At 64.1% G+C, this 17,330-nt stretch overlaps 1 protein-coding gene across 1 annotated transcript; it reads right to left on the bottom strand.

Moving 5' to 3' along the window:
• Positions 1-5,447: 5,447 nt before the first annotated feature.
• Positions 5,448-16,718, bottom strand: GATA5 (GATA binding protein 5). Its single transcript, XM_032607230.1, has 7 exons — positions 16,469-16,718; positions 15,703-16,270; positions 14,295-14,470; positions 7,822-7,947; positions 7,279-7,366; positions 6,825-6,952; positions 5,448-6,502 (listed from the first exon to the last, which is right to left on the bottom strand). Exons 2-7 carry the CDS (start codon positions 16,247-16,249, stop codon positions 6,347-6,349), a joined length of 1,221 nt encoding a protein of 406 aa, XP_032463121.1. The 5' UTR covers positions 16,250-16,270; positions 16,469-16,718; the 3' UTR covers positions 5,448-6,346.
• Between the last annotated feature and the right edge of the window lie 612 nt (positions 16,719-17,330).

Raw genomic sequence — 17,330 nt, 5'->3', positions numbered from 1 at the left:
GCCGGGCACTGGGCTCAGCGCCGGACACGGGGGAACGGGCTGGATGAGGCCCTTGCACTCAGGGAAGCTGCTTCTAGTGGGTGAGACCAAGAGAGCACGGGAATATTCAAATCTGTGGTTACGAGATGGGCAAGCACCAGGAAGGCCGAAGGATGAGCAGGGGGGAAGCACCAGGGGGCGGGGGTCCCGTCTTGAAGCGGTGTGGATAAGCAGGGCCTCTCTGACCTTTAAGGTGAGGATGGACAGACAAGAAGTGACTGGCCAGGGCAAGAGGCATCGCTGCCAAGGGGGAGGCACAGGCCGCCTGGGGCAGTGGCCACCGCCTGCCTTGCCCAATTCCCATGGGGAGAGATGTACGTGGGTTCTAAGCTGGGCTCCAGGGTGACCAGGCCCCCAGGGGGCCTCAGATGGTCCCCACCTGTCCTGGAGTGCCCCCCCAACTCCCCCTCCCATGCAGCCTCCTGCGGGTTTCCCCTAAGGCCCACAGTGCACGAAGAGGCAGTGATGCTGGTGGGCAGGGCTGGCCACGGAGACCCCGTGCAGGGTGCCTCTGTTGTCTTCTTCATGGTTATAAAAGCGACTCACAGAAGGTTCGGGGAAAAAACATTAGAATAAGTTGTAATTGTCAAACACTCTTTAAGGGCTCACCACATACGTTCCCTCGGCCATTTAACGGATCCCCTCTTGTGGGTCATCTGGGTCGTTCTGTGACAACTCTGCCTGGTGGATACCTGTGGATTCAGACCCTCCTAGAACAGCCTGAGGAAGGCTCTGTGGAGGAGGGAGCGTCAGGGGTCTCGACCCCCGGCTACCACGTCTCCGGTTAGGCGCACGGGAGGAAGGCGTCACAGTCAGAGGGAACGGCACGTGCAAAGACCCGGAGGTGTGATGTGTCTGGATGCTGTCAAGGGTCCCCGTACCCAAGAGTGGATGCAGGTGCCAGGAGAGGGGGGCCCTGGGGCCACCAGGCTGTCATGGCTGGGCCATCTGTGCAGTTGCTGGGGCAGTACCTGGGCCGAGTGTTTGGAAGCAAAGGAGAAACAGGCCCAGATTTGCATCATGGAAAGTCTGAGCTCCAGGCCAAGCAGAGGGGTGCGCGATGGGCTGCAGCAGTAATTGGGTGGGCGGGGGTGGATGGAGAGGAGGGCCGAAGCTCGGGGTTTTCCTGGAACCAGGGGGAGCAGCGTCTAGCGGCACGGGGGGCGCAGGTCTCAGGCGGTGTGACGTCCAAACAGGAGGTCCCCCGGGCCGCTCCGCACAGAGCAGAGCTTCTCCTTGGCCTGCTGGCTCGTTGGCAGTGGAGAAGGCAGGCTGTTGGCCGGAGAAGGAGAGGGAAAATCCAGATTCCTCAGTGTGTCCGGCCCCAGAGTCCAGTGTGGAGGCCTGCTCTGGCCTCCCGTCCCCCCACCCAGCCTCCTCCCTCCCCCAGGCCCCAGCGCGGCCAGACGCCGTCCACCCGCGGTGCCGAGAACCCTTTATCAGATAATAAATAAGGCGGCTGGAGCCGTCCGTGTCAACATCTTGGCGGGCCTCGCGGGGCACTGCAGGGGGGGCTGCCCGCTGTGGCTTCCACGTAGCCATCGAGGGCCGGCCACCCCCGCCCCGGCTCCAGCGGGACTGTGGGGCTCACCGGCCCCCTCTTCTCTGGGGTGGGTTCAGCCCCTACCGAGGTGCGTGAGGGGAGGACGGGGCACCCCAGGGCCTGCAGCCTCACAGCCTCAGGGGGTGCCAGGTCTCTCTGGCCTCCTTTCTTCTCTGCTGAGTGGGGGTCCACGTGGGGGCTGGGAATGGGGAACCTGGTCATCATCTTGCTGAATGCCTGTCCACACACCCTGGAGAACAGCCGCCCCGAGCCCCGGGAACTGCCCACGGACGTGTGGCAGAGGACGGGCAGGGAGGACTGCACGTGCGTTGCCCCATCCCTGAGCCTGCCGGCCCCTCGTGTTTGGTGGCAGAATGGCCTGTCTTTCATGCTGGTGACAGCAGCAACTGGTCTTCTGTAAGAAAGGTCCTTACTTGGTCAAATAAAGAGTCGGTAACCTGCATTGCTTTCCCCAAAGAACGATTTTTCCTTCTTAATAAGCACGTTACATTTTCAGAGAAGCACCTTAGAGGATCAGCACCCGTTTTTTTTTTTTTTTTTTTTTTTTATAAATTTATTTATTTATTTTTGGCTGTGTTGGGTCTTCGTTTCTGTGCGAGGGCTTTCTCCAATTGCGGCGAGTGGGGGCCACTCTTCATCGCGGTGCGCGGGCCTCTCACTGTCGCGGCCTCTCTTGTTGAGGAGCACAGGCTCCAGATGCGCAGGCTCAGTAGTTGTGGCTCACGGGCCTAGTTGCTCCGCGGCATGTGGGATCTTCCCAGACCAGGGCTCGAACCCGTGTCCCCTGCATTAGCAGGCAGATTCTCAACCACTGCGCCACCAGGGAAGCCCCAGCACCCGTTTTTAAAGAGCCATCATTTTCGATCGCAAAGGGGAAACGACCCTTAGCCGCAGCCCCACCGGGAAGCTCTTGGGTCTGGGCACAGCTGGCCGCGTGGCCGCGGCTGCCCTGAGGGATTGAGCTGGGGCAGGCGGCTCGCGGGAGGCCGTGGCGACGCTCCACGGAAAGGGTCTGTGGGATGAACGTGCGCCTGCTGAGGGCAGCGGATACCCTGCTGACCGACGGCAGCTGGACTCGGAAAACCAGGACGATGGGGAGCCACTGGGGTCGCCACCCTGACGCCCTCTGCGAGGAGGCACGGGCGGGGTGGCTGCTTCTGCTTCCAGGTGTGAGCGCTGCAGGGCTGCCCGGGGATGCTTTGGGTCTCCCTGTTCCGCATCTGGAGCGAGGCCGTGGGTTAAGGGCTTTACGTGGGAAGGAGAAGGGATGCTTTGGAAATAGTTCTGGATCAAAAACCCCAGTCGAGGGGACGCTGGCTGTCTTCTCCCTTCTCCAGTCGTCCAGGACGGAGCCCCGCGGGGGCTCAGTAGACACTTCCCGCGGATAGAGGGGACCCTTGCAGGCTGGAGGAGCTGTGGCGCCCCTCCCCCACGGCCCCGGACGTCAGCTTTAGCTTGAAAGATGTGGGAAGTGAGGTGCGGGCGGCCAGGCAGCGCAGATGAAGTGGTCTTCCTTTCCGTCCTGTCGTCTGATAAGCGGTCTGCGGCTCCCCACTCCCACCAGCCTCCCCAGCCCATCCGGTTGTTTATGGCCGCCGGGCAGAGCCTTGAGGCGGGCTGGTGGGAGGAAGAGCTGCAGGAAGGGGGTGCTGGCGGCTATATTAAGGCTCCAGGTCCTACAGCTTCCAGGACCCGAAGAGGCACTGGGGAGAAAGGCTTAAATTCAGCATCTCTGCCTGAAGCTCCTCAGGCCCAGAGGTGGAGGCCCAGCCTCCCTCCTCCTGGGTGTGACCTGAAAAAGGATGAAAACGGAGGATGAGTCCGCTTCTTCCTTCCCTCTTTGCCAAACACTCTCCCTCGGGACCTGTCCTCGTGGGCAGGGCATCCAGCCCCTCTTGTCCACCCTGCCTGTTCTGCCCATCGCACTGTGGGCACCTCTAGGAAGACTCCTTGGGTTGGTCAGGGCACTGCTGGGGCCCCGCGCCTGGTGTCACCTCTCTGAGCCGAGGGTTACTTCTCAGGTGCCTGGGTTTCTCTTGTCAGGGAAGAGGGAGACTGGTGCCCCCCTTGGAGGGAAAAGCCAGGGATGCGCCGGGCAACACAGGGAGTGGCACCTGCCCAGCGGAGGGCCGCTCCCGCTGTGACTGTGGTAGTGGTCACGTGGCCACGTGGTCCTCACCAGGTGCTCCTGGCCACCTCGTCTGTCCCTGTCCTTGTGGCTCCTTCCTCCAGGGCCTTTGCTTCCCCTCTGCGCCCCCTCCCACCCTGTCCCCTGGGTGCCTCAGAAGGGCTGGTCTGGTCTTGCCTTTGAGAGGTTCCGGGGGTGCCTGGTGGGGCAGCCCGCGGAGGCCACTGCCAGTTGCTCGATAATTGGTCTCCCGCTCAGCTCGGGGCCCAACGCCCCATCACGAGCCCTGAGAGGGGTGGGAGGAGGCGGGATAAGGGGTGGGAAGGGGCTCTGCCCCGCCGAGCGGGGTGACCCTTTCTGTGCTTTTTTCCTCATCTGTGGGTGGGCTCCCGGGAAGGCGGCCCCAGGCCTGTGGCGCGGAGACGAGATGGCAGCGGCCTCACCCAGCACGGACGCCCATGGGCACAGCCCTTGCAGGCCCTTCAGTTCCCATCTCCCCGTCCAGCCCGCTCTGGAGAGAGCTAGTTGTGCTCTGCTCCAGACCCCGTCCCCCAGGCATTTCCTCCGATGCCCGGCCCTGGTCGCGTGGCTGCCAAGGGCCCTGAGTGCCCTTGGTGGGGGGAAGTTTTCACTTGGAAGGTCCCCAGGCCCCCCCGTCACCGATCTGACCCCCGGCCCCGAGTGTCTGCATTTTACTGGCCCCTCAGGTCGTCCGGATCTGGGTGGTCCGTGCCGCAGCCCTCCCTGCCGGGAGGGTAGGGGTCCCCGATCACAGAGGCTCGTAGCTTCGTGGGGACACCCAGGTGGTGAGAGGGGCCGGTGCCCTCAACACAGGGGGCCTGATTCATGCCTCGTGCCCCCGCGTCCCCAGGGTTCACCCAACGCTGCCTGCTGTGCCCGTCAGAGGCACGAGACCCACAGGGGCCGCTGGGGCCGCCACTGCCCAAATCCTGGCTTGCTCTGTGCCCCCTACCCCGGGCCAGGAGGGCAGTAGGGGGCAGGACAGGGACCTGACCCAAGTCTGCCTGACCCCGAAGTGATGACGTCTCACAGTGTGGTCCCCAGGCTGGGCCCTGCCCGCCCCACCCAGTGTCCTGCCCTCATGCTGGTGGTGACCTCGAAGCCACCCAGTGTTTACGGGTCTCGTCAAGTCCTACTGATGCCCTTGAGAGCTCCTGACGTGACTCAGAGCGGCCAGTGAGGTCCAGCTGCCTGGCCCCCAGAGATGCGTTTCTAGGCGAGGCCGGGAATCCCACAGGTGATGGGGAGAGGCAAGCAAGATTGAAATCTTTATTTTACATTTTTTTTCTTATGGCGGCATTTGTCTTAAAAAAAAAAAGTCAACAACACGTGGAAACTGAGCTGGTTGAACCTCTGAGGTACAAGTTCACGATGAAGGAACACATTCGGGAAGCCGCCACCAAGGAGGAGCATTTTTAAATATGAAAGCGATGTTTTAAATAGGACGGCGCAATGGCGGCTGGTTTAGATGGCTCACAAAATTTAAAAGACTTTTGAATCGACCTGGGAGTTGGGGGGTGGGGGGAAGTTTTCACTTGGAAGACTTTACATTAAAAAAAAAAAAAAAAAGCCAGGTTTCTGGCTTCCGTGGAAAAATCAGCTCTTGTCGGTGAAGGGCAGCAATGGGACGGAGGGACGCTGTGGCCCTTCTGCAGGGCATGTCCCCGCCCCCCCCCCCCCCCCCCCCCGCCTCTGCCCTCGGGCTGTCAGTAGCCATTCATAAGCCCCCGTGGGCAGAGCTGCCCCTAGCCAGCGCCCCGACTAATTTATCACCCAGCCCTGGGAGGGGACGGCTTTGTAGGCGAAACGGGGGTTATTGCTAATTCTGCTGGGGCAGTCCCAGGTGAGCCAGGACCTGTGGTCACCCAACCGCCAGCCCCGAGAGTGCCCGTGTGGGTCAGAACTGGGCCCCGGGTACTCTGCCCATCAGAAATGGTTACAATCCACAGATTCAGTCAGAACAAGGCCCTTTACTGCTCTGTCTGGGAAAACTGTCCAAATAAATTCAAGTCCACGATGACTGCGATGTGAACGCCCCCCCCACCCCGGGTGGCGTCCTGGTACAGTGTGCGGCCTGCACATCTGTCCCTGGCCATCCCGTGCTCCGAGGCGGGCAAGGTCTCCGTGCCGTGGCTCTATGGTCGAATGTGGGAAATGGACGGCCCGAGGCCAGGAGGCCCCCCAGCGGGCTGCCCTCCTCATCCCTGCTAGCCGCCTGGCCTCAGTGATTTCACCTGTGATCCTGGTTTCACAACAGGAAGGTAGGGTTTTTCCAACGCCTGCAACCCGTAAACGTGATGATGGCGAGCCTTGAGGACAGAAGTCAAGTGGGGGTGGGAGCCCCAGTCAGCCATGGCCGGAGTGGCTGGTAGGGTTCAGAGCCTTGCCCTACATTTGGGGGTCCCTTGCTGTCCGGGGAGGGGCTCGAGCCCTCCTCCCACCAGCCTTCCTCCTGTTCTGGGGCCCGACTGCCGTCTGCAGAGAAGGCCTCCAGGTCCGGCTGGCTCCAGTCTCTTCCAGCATCCGGGCTGGCGGTCTCTGCTGGGCTGGAGCGAAGAAGTAGCGAGGTGGGTCCTGGTGGGGGCCCCGGGGACCTAGGCCAAGGCCAGCGCACACCAGGCCTCCTGGCGCAGGGTCCCGCCGAGGCCGGCCTGGGGGCCCAGGGCTGCAGAAGGCAAGGCAAAGTCCTCGGGCTCGAATTTGAACTCCAAGTGGCTGGGGGCCAGGGTGTCGTCCACCTGTGTGGAGGCCTGCAGGGAGGACACGGCACGCGTGAGACTCGGGAACAGTGGCCGGCTCACTTGAGGTTGGGAGCCCTGTGACAGGGCGATTTGCCCTAAGGGGCCTCCTCAGCCCCTGGAATGGGGTGGGTACCCCTCGTGAGGATCAACAGGGGCTCTCAGCCGGCGTCGGCCACAGGTCAGCTCCTGGCACCAGCGGCCAGCTGCGTGTCCGGCCCCAAGCTTCCGGCAGGGGCCCGTGGGGGCCCTGACCTGGCTGGGGTGCCAGCGGTCCCCCAGGAGGGGCCTGGGAGCCAGCTCTGGGCACCCCATCCCACCCTGACCTCCTTACCTGGGAGGTGACGCTGGGCCCGGGGCACGAAGGGGATGCCAGACTGGGCTCAGGTTTCAAAGTGGCCGCTGAAATCTCCAGGTCAGGGACAGAGGCCGGCGGGGAGGCTGTGGTGTTCCCTGTGGATCCTGGGAGGGAAGGCAGGGCATTTACAGAAGCTGCCAGGTCTGGTTGCCTCGGTCACGTGGGGGGGTGGAGGTGCTGGGTGTGGCTTCCTCCACTGGACCTCCTGCCCCACTGCTGGGTGAACTCCCGCCACCCCAGCCCCTCCCCAGACCAGACCATCCCAGGACAATGCGGGGTATGTGCACTTCAGGACGATGATGCTTGCACCAAACATGTGAATCTCTAATGGTGGAATGTGAGATACTCAAAGTGATTCCACAGGGAGAAGGTGTGCCTCACTGGAGGGCCTGGGCTCCCTCCCGGCCTCCCACAGCCCTGGCCTGCGAACCTGAGGAGCCTTTGGTCTTGGAGATGCTCTTCGGCTTCCGTTTCCGTGTCTGGATGCTTTCCTTCTTCATCGCCAGGGGCCGCGGTACCTGGTGGGGTTGGTCGGGAGCAGTCGGACGGCTGCTCCCCGTCCGAGCTCACCCCTGGGGCCTCTTGCACGGCCACCTGCTCCGATCTCAGCCCTGCAGAGCTGGTCGCTCCTGCGGCCCTGTTTGGGGAGCTGCTACCCCCGGGCTTGGCACTTTCGTCCAGGCCTGGTGGGAAGAAGCCCGTCCCACCCCAGCCTCCGGGAGCCGGGAGGCCAGGAGGGCTCTGGGGGTGTCCAGCCTCTGCCCCCGGCTGAATGGCTGCGGGGAAGCCACGGTGACGCTACAGCCTCTGTGAGCCCATCTGTACCACGGGCCTAACCGTAACACGTGGGCACGTGCAGGCAGTGGGGCCACGTGTGCACAGGCGCGTACACGCTCAGCTCAGGTCCCGCCCGATCCACACCCCTGCCCCCCGCTCCTCAGCGCCGCCTCGGGCCAGGGAGGGTCCCACTCACCCCGTGCAGCTTCGCGTAGAGCCCGCAGGCGTTGCACACCGGCTCACCGTCCGCGCTGCGCCGCCAGAGCGTCGTGCTGCTGGTGCCGCAGTTGCTACAGCAGAGGCCGGCCCGGCGTGAGGACGACTGTGGGCAGGAGGCTGGGCTGAGCGGGGCTCGGGGCTGCGGCCCTGCCGCTCGGCTCAGTGGGGCAGGTGCGCCGGGCCGGGCCGGGTGGACGCTGGGCTCGGGGCTGGGGCCGTCGGGGGCTGGGTGAGAAGGCCTTTGGGCGCTAAGGTCCTGAGGCCTGCCCGGGACTCCTCGGAGCCGCGACCTGGTGCCCTGCTAGCCCTGGGACAGGTCACTTCACCCTTCTGGGCCTCAGCTTCCCTATCAGTAAAATGGGGGTGGCAGCAGACCTGCCACAGGCCTCTTGTGGGGTCAGGATCTCGTGAAGAGCCCAGCAGGCAGGCAGCTGGGCGTCTGTCGCGGCCTCTTTTTAACCAACGCTGGGCTTAGCCCCGTATTTCTTTGGTGCAGCAGCACCCCTAGGAGTCACAGGGCCGCCCTCGGGTCCGGCCCCGGGCTGAACATCCAGGGGGCCTGCCGGTCCCTCTGGGCCTTGCCTCCCAAGACTTGGGGCTCGAGCCCAGGCTCCCCGATGCCCGTGGGTCCCCGATGCCCACCCCTGCCTTGCTGCTCACATGCTTCCCACTGGGGCAAGACGGCCCTTCCAGAACCTTCCGGAGGCCGACCTCCCAGGTCCGTATCCAACCAAGGTCCCCAAACCTCCCTGCACGTGCGGGCCCAGTGGGGACCCAGACAGGGCTCACCCAGGAATCGGGGCCTAACGAGCCCGGGGGTCCAGGGGCTCTGCCGAGCTGGCTGGCTGGCTGGAGAGCAGCTGTCGGAGGCCTGACCCCGGTCCTCCCACCGGCTCAAGGTCCTCCAGCTCCCACAGCCCAGTCCCTCACTCCCAGGCAGGGATTCTGCCCGACTCCCATTTTGGTGTGTGCGTGGGGACTGTCCCCTGCAGTCCGGGAGCTCCAGATGCTCTCTGCTGCCCAGGGCCCCCCAAGGCACCTCAGGCCCAAAGCCCCTCCCTCGCCCCCCAGCCCCTGCCCTCAGATGCCCTGAATCTGTCAGACCTTTTCCTTCATCTGCACGGTCCCTGCCTGGTCCAGTCCCCTGCCCCCTCGCCCGGACCACAGTGATGCAGGGTCTTTACCCCGACCTCCCCGTGGCAGCCGGGGTCAGACCAAGTCATATCCGCTACGGTGTTTCAGTGGCACCCCGGGGCACAAGGACAGAAGCCCGTGAGACTCCACACTCAAAATCGTCCCAAGGACGTGTGTTCTCTCCTCAGTACTCTCCGGACCAGGACCAAGCCAGAGGACCACCAAAAGCAAGATGGACGAAAGAAGCCCCAAAAGGAATCTGTCCCGGGGTAGGGCTGAGCTCTCCGGGGCAGCCTCAGTTGCCCCGTCTGTCTGCCGTCTCTGAGGTCCTTCCTTCTGCACTGCGGGAGCTGCCAGCCTTGCCGACTGTCTCATGCCCACTCCCTTCCCCCAGGCTGTCAGCTGTTTGAGGGCACAGGCTCTCCCTGTGACCGGCCCGGGAGGGAGAGTGGGGCCCGTCTGAAACCCCCGGCACCAGCCGTTCCCAAGAAAACGCAGAGCTGGAAACGCCTCCTCGCCCTCCCCTCCCCCAGGCCCAGGCTGCCGCCAGAGGCTCCAGGGAATTGAGCCCTGTTTAATCTAAGGCTCGGCCTTCGGTCTCCAGGCAGGACTCTGCCCCAGGATCCCGAACAAAAGGGCCACAAGACAAGGAAGGGATGAGGCCTTGGAGGCTCCAGAGGGAGGGCAGGGCGGGAGCTCCCAGCCTGGCTGGGGAGACCCCATGCTCTGGCCGGCGGCCTCTAGGCCACGGCTGTGTGGCGGCTGATGTCCAGCCTGGCCCGCACCTCCAGTGGTCTCCCCAGGGTTCCTAGGGGTGGGACCTGTGCACCTGCTGGAATGGAGAGAGCTGGCGGCTGGCCCAGGCCCAGCAGAAGCGGAAGGGACGGATGGTGGGACACACTCTGAGGCAGGAGCCCTGGCCCTGGGGTCGAGCAGGCCCCCGGCCGGAGGGCCTCCCTGGGAAGATGGCGGCCACATCCTGATCTTGTCTAGAAAGACACAGTTCGAGTCTCCCCCGCTCTGCTCCCTTCTCTCCTTTCCACCTGCCTCTTGGCTGCCGGGAGCTGTGTCCCCATGGAGGCCCCCTGCTCTCCCGGAGCCCACTCCCAGCCCTGCTGCCTGCCCCGGCCCAGGATCCCCTGACCCCCATCCATCCATCTTCCTAAGGTGGGAGGAGGCCTTGGGACCTCCCCAGGGTTCCCAGATTTAGCAAACAAACAAAGAGGATGCCCGGCTAGATGTGAATTTCAGATGAGCAGTAAATATTTTCTGTAAGTATGCCCCATGCAACATTTGGGACATATTTATTCTAAAACGCTATTCGTTGTTTATCTGAAATTCACATCTAACTGTGCATTCTGTATTTTATCTGGTGACCCTAACCTACCTTCTTGGGCCCCATCGCGGTCCCCAACTCCAGCTGTGCCTTCAGACCAAGGAGGGGACCATGGCCTGAGGCCCCTCCTCCCAATCCAGCTGGGACCCTCAGGGTCTTTTACCAACAGCTGCTCCCTTCGAGTTCACGTTGCCATCTCACATTCCCCCCTTAGCATCATTTCTGTAGGAATCACAGGAATGCTGTCTCCTTGGCCGCCGTCAGGCCGCTTCCTACTAAAATCCTTCCTACCGAAACACTCCCGCGAGGGTGTAAAGAGACCCACGCGAAGGCTTCACGTCAGCACTGTTTCCAACAGCACGCCCGCAAGGCTGCACACATGTGGGCACAAGTGCAGACACACGTGCACCCCAAGCGTCCCCCACGGTCGCCCGTGCATTGCGGAAGCAGTGGAGGTACATACACCGCTGTGGGTCCTGGGGAGAAGCTACAGCAGCTGGACCGCGTGTAGGCAGGACACAAGCCCAGGTGGTGTGAACCCATCACCCAGACCCTGGGGGTGCGGGGGAATCTGGAAGCCACCTTTGAACCTCTCTCCAGCGAGCATAAGTTAAAATCGAGAAACTAGAAATTAGATTAAAATCAAGAAAATGGGAAAAAAGAATGACCTTGAAAAAACTCTCACAGTGCTCGCTCCTGTGTCTTTCTCCATCCCCTCAGCTGCCTGCGTTTTACGGGGGGAACTGAGGCTCAGACAATGAGGGGCCAGAGGTGCGGGGGTGGTCCCGGAGGGGACAGAACCTCCTTTCTCGGCTGAACACACTCAGCGGCCACGTCCCCGGGGCTGCCCGCACCCCCTGGATGCACGGAGCCCCCCTCTGTCCTTCCTCGCTCGCGGTCGGGACAGACCGCCAGGCCCGGCCACTCTCAGGGCCCTTAACTGCCAGGCCTCTCCAGGTTTCGTTTTGTTTTTCTTTTTTGGTCTGTTCTTTTCAAAAGAAGTGCAACTTCAAAGCCAGCAGCAGAGCCAGCCTGAGCTCCAGGCTCCGCGAGCGTCCGGACACCAGGGGAATCAGGGCCGTGGGCAGCGCAGAGCTGGGTGGGGGGCTGGCGGAGAGGCGGGGGCATGGGACAGCAGAGGGCAGCGACGCGGCTGGGAAAGTAAAGGTTGCAGGTGGTGGAGCCGCAGAGATGCTCCCGTTTCAAACGGGTCCTCTGGGTGCTCTTGGCGGGGGAGACGTGGGGACACTTAACCTGATGGACGGTGGGAGCCTGGCGTTGCTCGGGGCACAGCGTGCTGAGGACACAAGTCTGTGAGGCGGGCTGTGCAGGAAGGAGCACCCGGGTTGGTGAGCCTTCGAAGGATGTGCCGGCCATGTCCCGGAGCTGGCGTCAGAACCGGCCTCGGGCTAACAGGCCTGCCGTCCGCGGACCCTGGCTGCTGGGCTCCAACATTTCGGGGTCAGGCCGGGCCGAGGGGTGCTCGTAGAGCCCCTGGCCACAGGGACAGGACCACCCTCCCTGCTCGTCTACACTGATGGAAGCCTCGGGTCGAAGGTGTAACCCCCCAGCCTGTGACCGAGCATGCACACGGGAGGCAAAGGGTAAAAAAGACAGGTTCCTACCGGGAGGGGGGCGCACGCTTGTTATCGTCACGTTCCCGTATCCTTGGTGACACGCTTCTAGGACGTTTGGAATTATTTGCAAGAGGGGAGGATCAGTTCTTCCTGGAGGGGCCCCTCCTGGGGCGTCACTTCTGCCCGCACGCGAAGGAGGGCGAGGCACTGGAGCGGGGGCAGGTCTGGGGTGGCCGGCCCAGCCCCCATGGCCAGGAGCACGTGACCCGGGCTCTGGTCTCAGGACTCCAAGAATCTCAGGGTTTTCACAGCGAGCCTGGCCCTGCCAGGACCAGCCACCGGGCAAGCCACGGGGCCGCCTGCCCTGAGTGACAGGTGGGCACCCCGCAGCCAGTCAGAGGACCCCCCCCGGATGCTGCTCAGGAGAGACAGGGAGCAGAGGGGCCCTGAGAAATCCCCCGGGCCCAGCCCCACTAGGCAAACGCTTCCTTGGCATGTTCTACAATCAGATCCAAGTGGGCCTGGACTCGGGGGTGTCCAGGGCCGGGCCGATCCTGAGGCCTCGGGGAGACAAGCAGGTGCGCAGGGATCCCTCACCCTGGGGGCCCCCCAAAGCTAAATATCCCACGTCCTCAGACTACGAAACGGGCCTCGCCAGGCCAAGCGGCCGACCCCGGCCCTACCACACCGGCCACGGCCGTCCAAGTGCTCTGCACACGCCGTCTAATTGACCTTCCCAGCAGGCAAGGGGGCAGTCCCTGAATTCATCTCACAGGGGCCTGGGCAAGAAGACCCAGGGCAGGAGCAGGGTCTCAGCCCTCGTGGGGCCCTCGTGGGAGCCTGAGGCCACAGTCCTGGTCCGAGCCCAGGGCTGGCCGCCAGCGGGCTGCATGCCCAGGGAAGTCACTCAGTGTCTCGGAGCCCCGGGTGGTCATCCGGCTTATGTGACGGTAAACGCCTCAGGGTGGAGATGGTGGCCCTGGCCCGCCCACCCCCAAGGTCAGGAATTTTCTGCTGGGAGTTGAGCCCCGCGCGGGGTGTGGGTAGAGGCAGGGAGCCCTGCATCTCCCGTTCAGCAGTGCATCCTTGGCACCCAGTTTAGGGCTTGGCCCGGGGACAGTGCAGGGAGCCAGAGGAGGGGGCCGGCCTGCTGCTCGGGGTCAGGTCTGGGTCGCACGCAGCCCCCAGGACCCTGTCCCTTGGCCTCAGTTTCCCCTTCCCTGAGGCCACACCAGATATCAGGCCGGTGCAGCATGCCTGGGGCTGGGGGCATGATCACAGGGGCAGAGACGAGACTTGGGGTGACGTGGACTCTGAGGCCCCCCCTTCCTCTGAGAGGCACAGCATGGGTGGAGGGAGGCTGGGGGAGCCGCAGAGCCCCAAATGCCAGGCCAGATCAGAGGAAGAAAAACAGCGGCTGCCCTCAAGCTGCCGGACCGAGTCAGTCCTGCTTCCTGCCCACCCAGTTTGGGGCCCCAAAGCGTCTGGCCCCGGCGCTGCCATAGCCGGGCCTTCGAATTTCCAGTAAAGGCCAGCACCCGACCGCCCCGTGGCCCAGGCCAGCAGCCACGGCACGGCCATCCCACAGCGTCAGCCACGGAAAGCCCTTCCACACTCCTCGGGGCCCGACACACCGGAACCAGCCGCCTGGCCCTACAGGGCTCACACCAGCATCAGCCCAGAAACAAAACCCTGCCCGGACCCGGAACCGGGAGCCACCGCGGCCTCACTGACTGGACAGCTGGCCCACATCGGCGGGCCCTGCCACTTACTTGCAAAATTACTTGAGCATCAAAATTTGCCTGTGAAATGGTAGAGAACAAAGGACGCTGAAACCTTTATGCTGCTTCTGGGACTCTGCCCTGCTGGGGGCAGAAGTCGGGTTCCCAGTCCCTTACTCGCTACCCAGCCATACAGCAGAAGAAACCAAAAGTGAAAACAAGTTTCGCCCAGGGAACAGCCACAGACCTGGTCTCGTCCCATCCTCGCGGTATCAGAGGCAACGGGCCCAGGGTCCCTCCCCCGTAACATTCAACGTCCTCCGACAAAGCCAGCATTCAGTAGCCACTTTCCCCTCCAGTCCCCTCCCTGGGGTCAGGTCACCTTGCCTCTCTGCACCCCCCCCCCCACCTGGCCAGCCCAAAGCCCCTTGGAGCCGCAGGACTGAGCCCTCAGCGGGGGCAGAGTGATCCCCTGCCCGGGAGGTTCAGGGCCGAACTTGGGACAGCCGAGTTCTTCTGGGAGACCCCGCAGACAGTGTGGGCGCGTGGCCCCCAGACCAGGGGGCCCATGACAGTGGACCGGGCGCTGCCACCCCGCCTGGGCCTCCTGGGGCCCCACTGGCGCCCCGGCCGTGGCCGCAGAAGCACCGCCCCCTCCTGCCCTGTGGTTGCCCTCACTCACCAGGCGCTTCTGCGGCCGCGTGAGGGGCCGGTTGACGCCATTCATCTTGTGGTAGAGACCGCAGGCGTTGCACAGGTAGTGGCCGGTGCCGTCCCGGCGCCACAGCGGCGTGGACAGGGCCCCACAGTTGACACACTCGCGCCCCTCGCCGGGGAACTCCTCCAGGAGGTCGGCCGCTGCGGGAAGGCGGGTGGCTGCTGGGTGAGGCTCTGCCCCTTCCTGGGAGCCGCCATGTCCACAGCACCTTCTCCTTCCCTTCCTTTCTGTGCCTTTATTTTATTTTGCTTCAAAATCTACTTTACCTTTCTTTTTTAAGTTTAAGTTTACATACAGTGAAGTTCGTGCCAGGTCTCAATCACGCCTCAGGGCTGCTTTAAAAGGTGGGGGGAGGGTGAATGAATCCAACCTCGGGGCAGGCGGCAGGGAATTGCCCCGCTCTGAACAGGATCCAGCAGCAGCATTGGAAATTTTAATTCGCGGGGGAGGCAGGAGCATCTACACTGGCAGAGGACGAGGGCCTTGTCCTCTGCAAAGTGGGTCGATCTGGAGGGCGGGCCGTGGCAGTGAGGCCGAACCGGATCGCGGGATCCCGTCACCGTCGGCCTGCGCGGTCTCAGCACTGTCCTTCCACTTGAGCTGCTGGGGCGAGGACTCCTGGCCCCCAGCAGACCTGGCCAGGCGCTGGAGACACTTGGGCGCCGGGTGGGGGCGGGGCGGGGATCAGTCATCGCCTGGCCAGGGGTGGGCGCCAGGCGTGGGGCGCCCTGGCGGCCCGGCCAAGTGGATCCCGCTTCCTGCGGGGCGGGGTGTAGGCTAAAAGACTGGGCAGCAAAAGAAGGCGTGGCCCTCAGTTTTGAGGGTGGGGTGAGAAAGAGCCGGTGTCGCCCTCGACTCAGGAGGGAGGGAGGGAGGGAAGCGGAGCACCTCTCCGCTTTAAGGGCCTGGAGCCCGATTACTCAAATTTATACCCTGGAGAGCGACTGCAACTGGGTCTCAAATTAGAATACATAAACCTTCTAGAACAGAGATGAATGTGGTGGTTTACTTAGATAAACCGGTATTCTGAGCTTCAAAAAATAATCATTTCCAAAACTTTTCCTAAAAACGTTTCACGTAGGCTCTAAATGGCTCGATCCCAGAATACTGGGTTCGGATGGATGAAAAGTACAAATATCGAGGTGTGTAAAAAGAAACTCAGGACGGGGTTTTCATCTGGGGGGGGCAGCCGCTGCGTTCCGTCCAGGTTTCCAGGTCCCGGGGGTTCTGGGCCCGCCCCATGCCGGTGTCGGACCCGGCTGGGAAAGCCCTGCCTCTGGAGGGTGCATTTCGTAGGGTGCGGGTTTGCACCCCAGTACGGCCAGCACCCAGGACCCCAGTCAGTGGAGCCACCTCCCAGTCCCGTACTCACCGAAGGTGGCCCTGTGGCCCGGGAGGCCAGCCGGGCGGCCCTGTAGGCTGTGCAGGACGCTGCCGTCCAAGGGTCCAGAGGTCCAAGACGGGGCCACCTCGGTGCTCACGTAGGCCGGGTACGCGGTGGGGTACGAGGAGCCCACGGGCCGCCCGAGCGGGGCCGGGTACTGCTCGCGAGCCAGCATCGCGCCCTGAAAGGCGCCGCCGTCCCGGGCCCCTGCGCCGCCGCCGCCGCCGCCAGGTCCCGGGGTGCTGTGCGCAAAGGGGAAGGCGGTGGCCCCGGGCGGCGGAGCGGCCGGCGGGTGCGGGCTGCGGGAGCCGAACGCCGACGAGTCCGCCGCGGCTGCCTGCGCCCAGCCGGGATGCCCGGCGATCGCGGGAGCCCGCGGGCCCGGCTCACACGCCGGCAGGTAGGGCAGCATGGAGGGGACGCGCGCCGGCGGCACGAACACCGGGGAGCCGGCGGCCGGGCTGTGCAGAAAGGCCCCCGAATCCGCGTAGGCGGCTTGGCTGGGGCTCGGGGCCAGCGCCAGGCTCTGGTACATCTTCCCTGGCGCGGCCTTGACCTGCAGGGAAGAGGGACGGGTGTCGAGGTCACGGCCACTGTGCCCCGCAGGTGCTGTCGCTCAGGCCGCCCTCCTCGCTCCCCAGCCCGGCGGTTCTTGGGGCGGGTTCTGGAACCTGCAGGGACGGACGGCAGGGGGCGGGGGCGGCTCGGAGCGGCTCATGGGGCATCCCGGGTGCGGCGGGAACGTCGAGCTCACCTCCTCCACAGCCGGGGCTTCGGAGGTTCCCGGGTGGGCACGGTGGGCGCTGAGAAGGAGAAACCCGGCAGGTCCGCAGGACGCAGGGTCTGGGCGCTGGGAGAAGGCGCCGGGCTGGGGAGGGCGCGCTGCCAGGCCCAGCTGGGTACTCACTGGCTGGTCGTGAGGACCGGAGGGCGCAGAGGGCGCGGGCGCGGCAGGCGGCGACAGGCGGGCTGGAGACTGGGAGCCGGGGTCCGCGCGGTTCCGCAGGGAATCCCGGTGCTCCGGCCGCCCCTCCGGGCCGCCCCGCCCCGGCCCGCCCCCGCCGCACCACCCCTTCCCTCCCGGGGCCCTCCCCTCGGGGTCAGCTCCGGGGCTGCGGCCGCGTTGCCACGTGACCGGATCCGGCTGGGCGCGCGGGGCTCTGCGGGAAAGGCGACTGGAAGCACGGCGCGGGGCACCCAACGCCGAGTCCCGGCCAACGCAGGCGGTACGAACCAGCCAGGTGCTTGGTGCCCCAGAGTAGTCCAGCGCGAAGACTTCTCTAAATTTGTTTGGGGTTTTCGCAAATCCACAGCCCTCCCTCCGCCAGTCCCAGGCTTCCGCTAAGGCTGGCGTAGTGTCTGGTGCCGTCTGTGGATGAGTCCGTGAATGTGGCCTCGCCATCGCGGACACAGTGGTAAAGACCCCCCAGTGCGCCCCTGGTCTGGGGCCCAGAGCAGGGGTCCTGCTTCCAAAGGGACTGCTTGGCTTCATTTCCCTGAACTCAAACCGCTGTACCATGGCCACTGCCCCCAACGAAGTCCAGGGGGAGTCCCACGGTTTCCTCAGTTTCTTACCAAGCAGGGCAGCCTCCATCTGGATGCACTTCCTTTCCACA

The sequence above is a fragment of the Phocoena sinus genome, chromosome 15, assembly GCF_008692025.1.
Source record: "Phocoena sinus isolate mPhoSin1 chromosome 15, mPhoSin1.pri, whole genome shotgun sequence".
NCBI lineage: Eukaryota > Metazoa > Chordata > Mammalia > Artiodactyla > Phocoenidae > Phocoena > Phocoena sinus.
The sequence above is the reverse complement of the archived record's forward strand: the minus strand, read 5'-3'. Positions and strand labels throughout refer to the sequence as shown.

What these genes read in the sequence shown, in the direction of transcription:
- GATA5 (XM_032607230.1), bottom strand. Translation starts at nt 16,249, where the DNA reads ATGTACCAGAGCCTGGCGCTGGCCCCGAGCCCCAGCCAAGCCGCCTAC. An exon ending in GGGCCACAGGGCCACCTTCG is followed by an intron (nt 14,471 to 15,702) that starts GTGAGTACGGGA and finishes GCCTTCCCGCAG; the next exon opens with CGGCCGACCTCCTGGAGGAG. An exon ending in CGCGGCCGCAGAAGCGCCTG is followed by an intron (nt 7,948 to 14,294) that starts GTGAGTGAGGGC and finishes TCCTGCCCACAG; the next exon opens with TCGTCCTCACGCCGGGCCGG.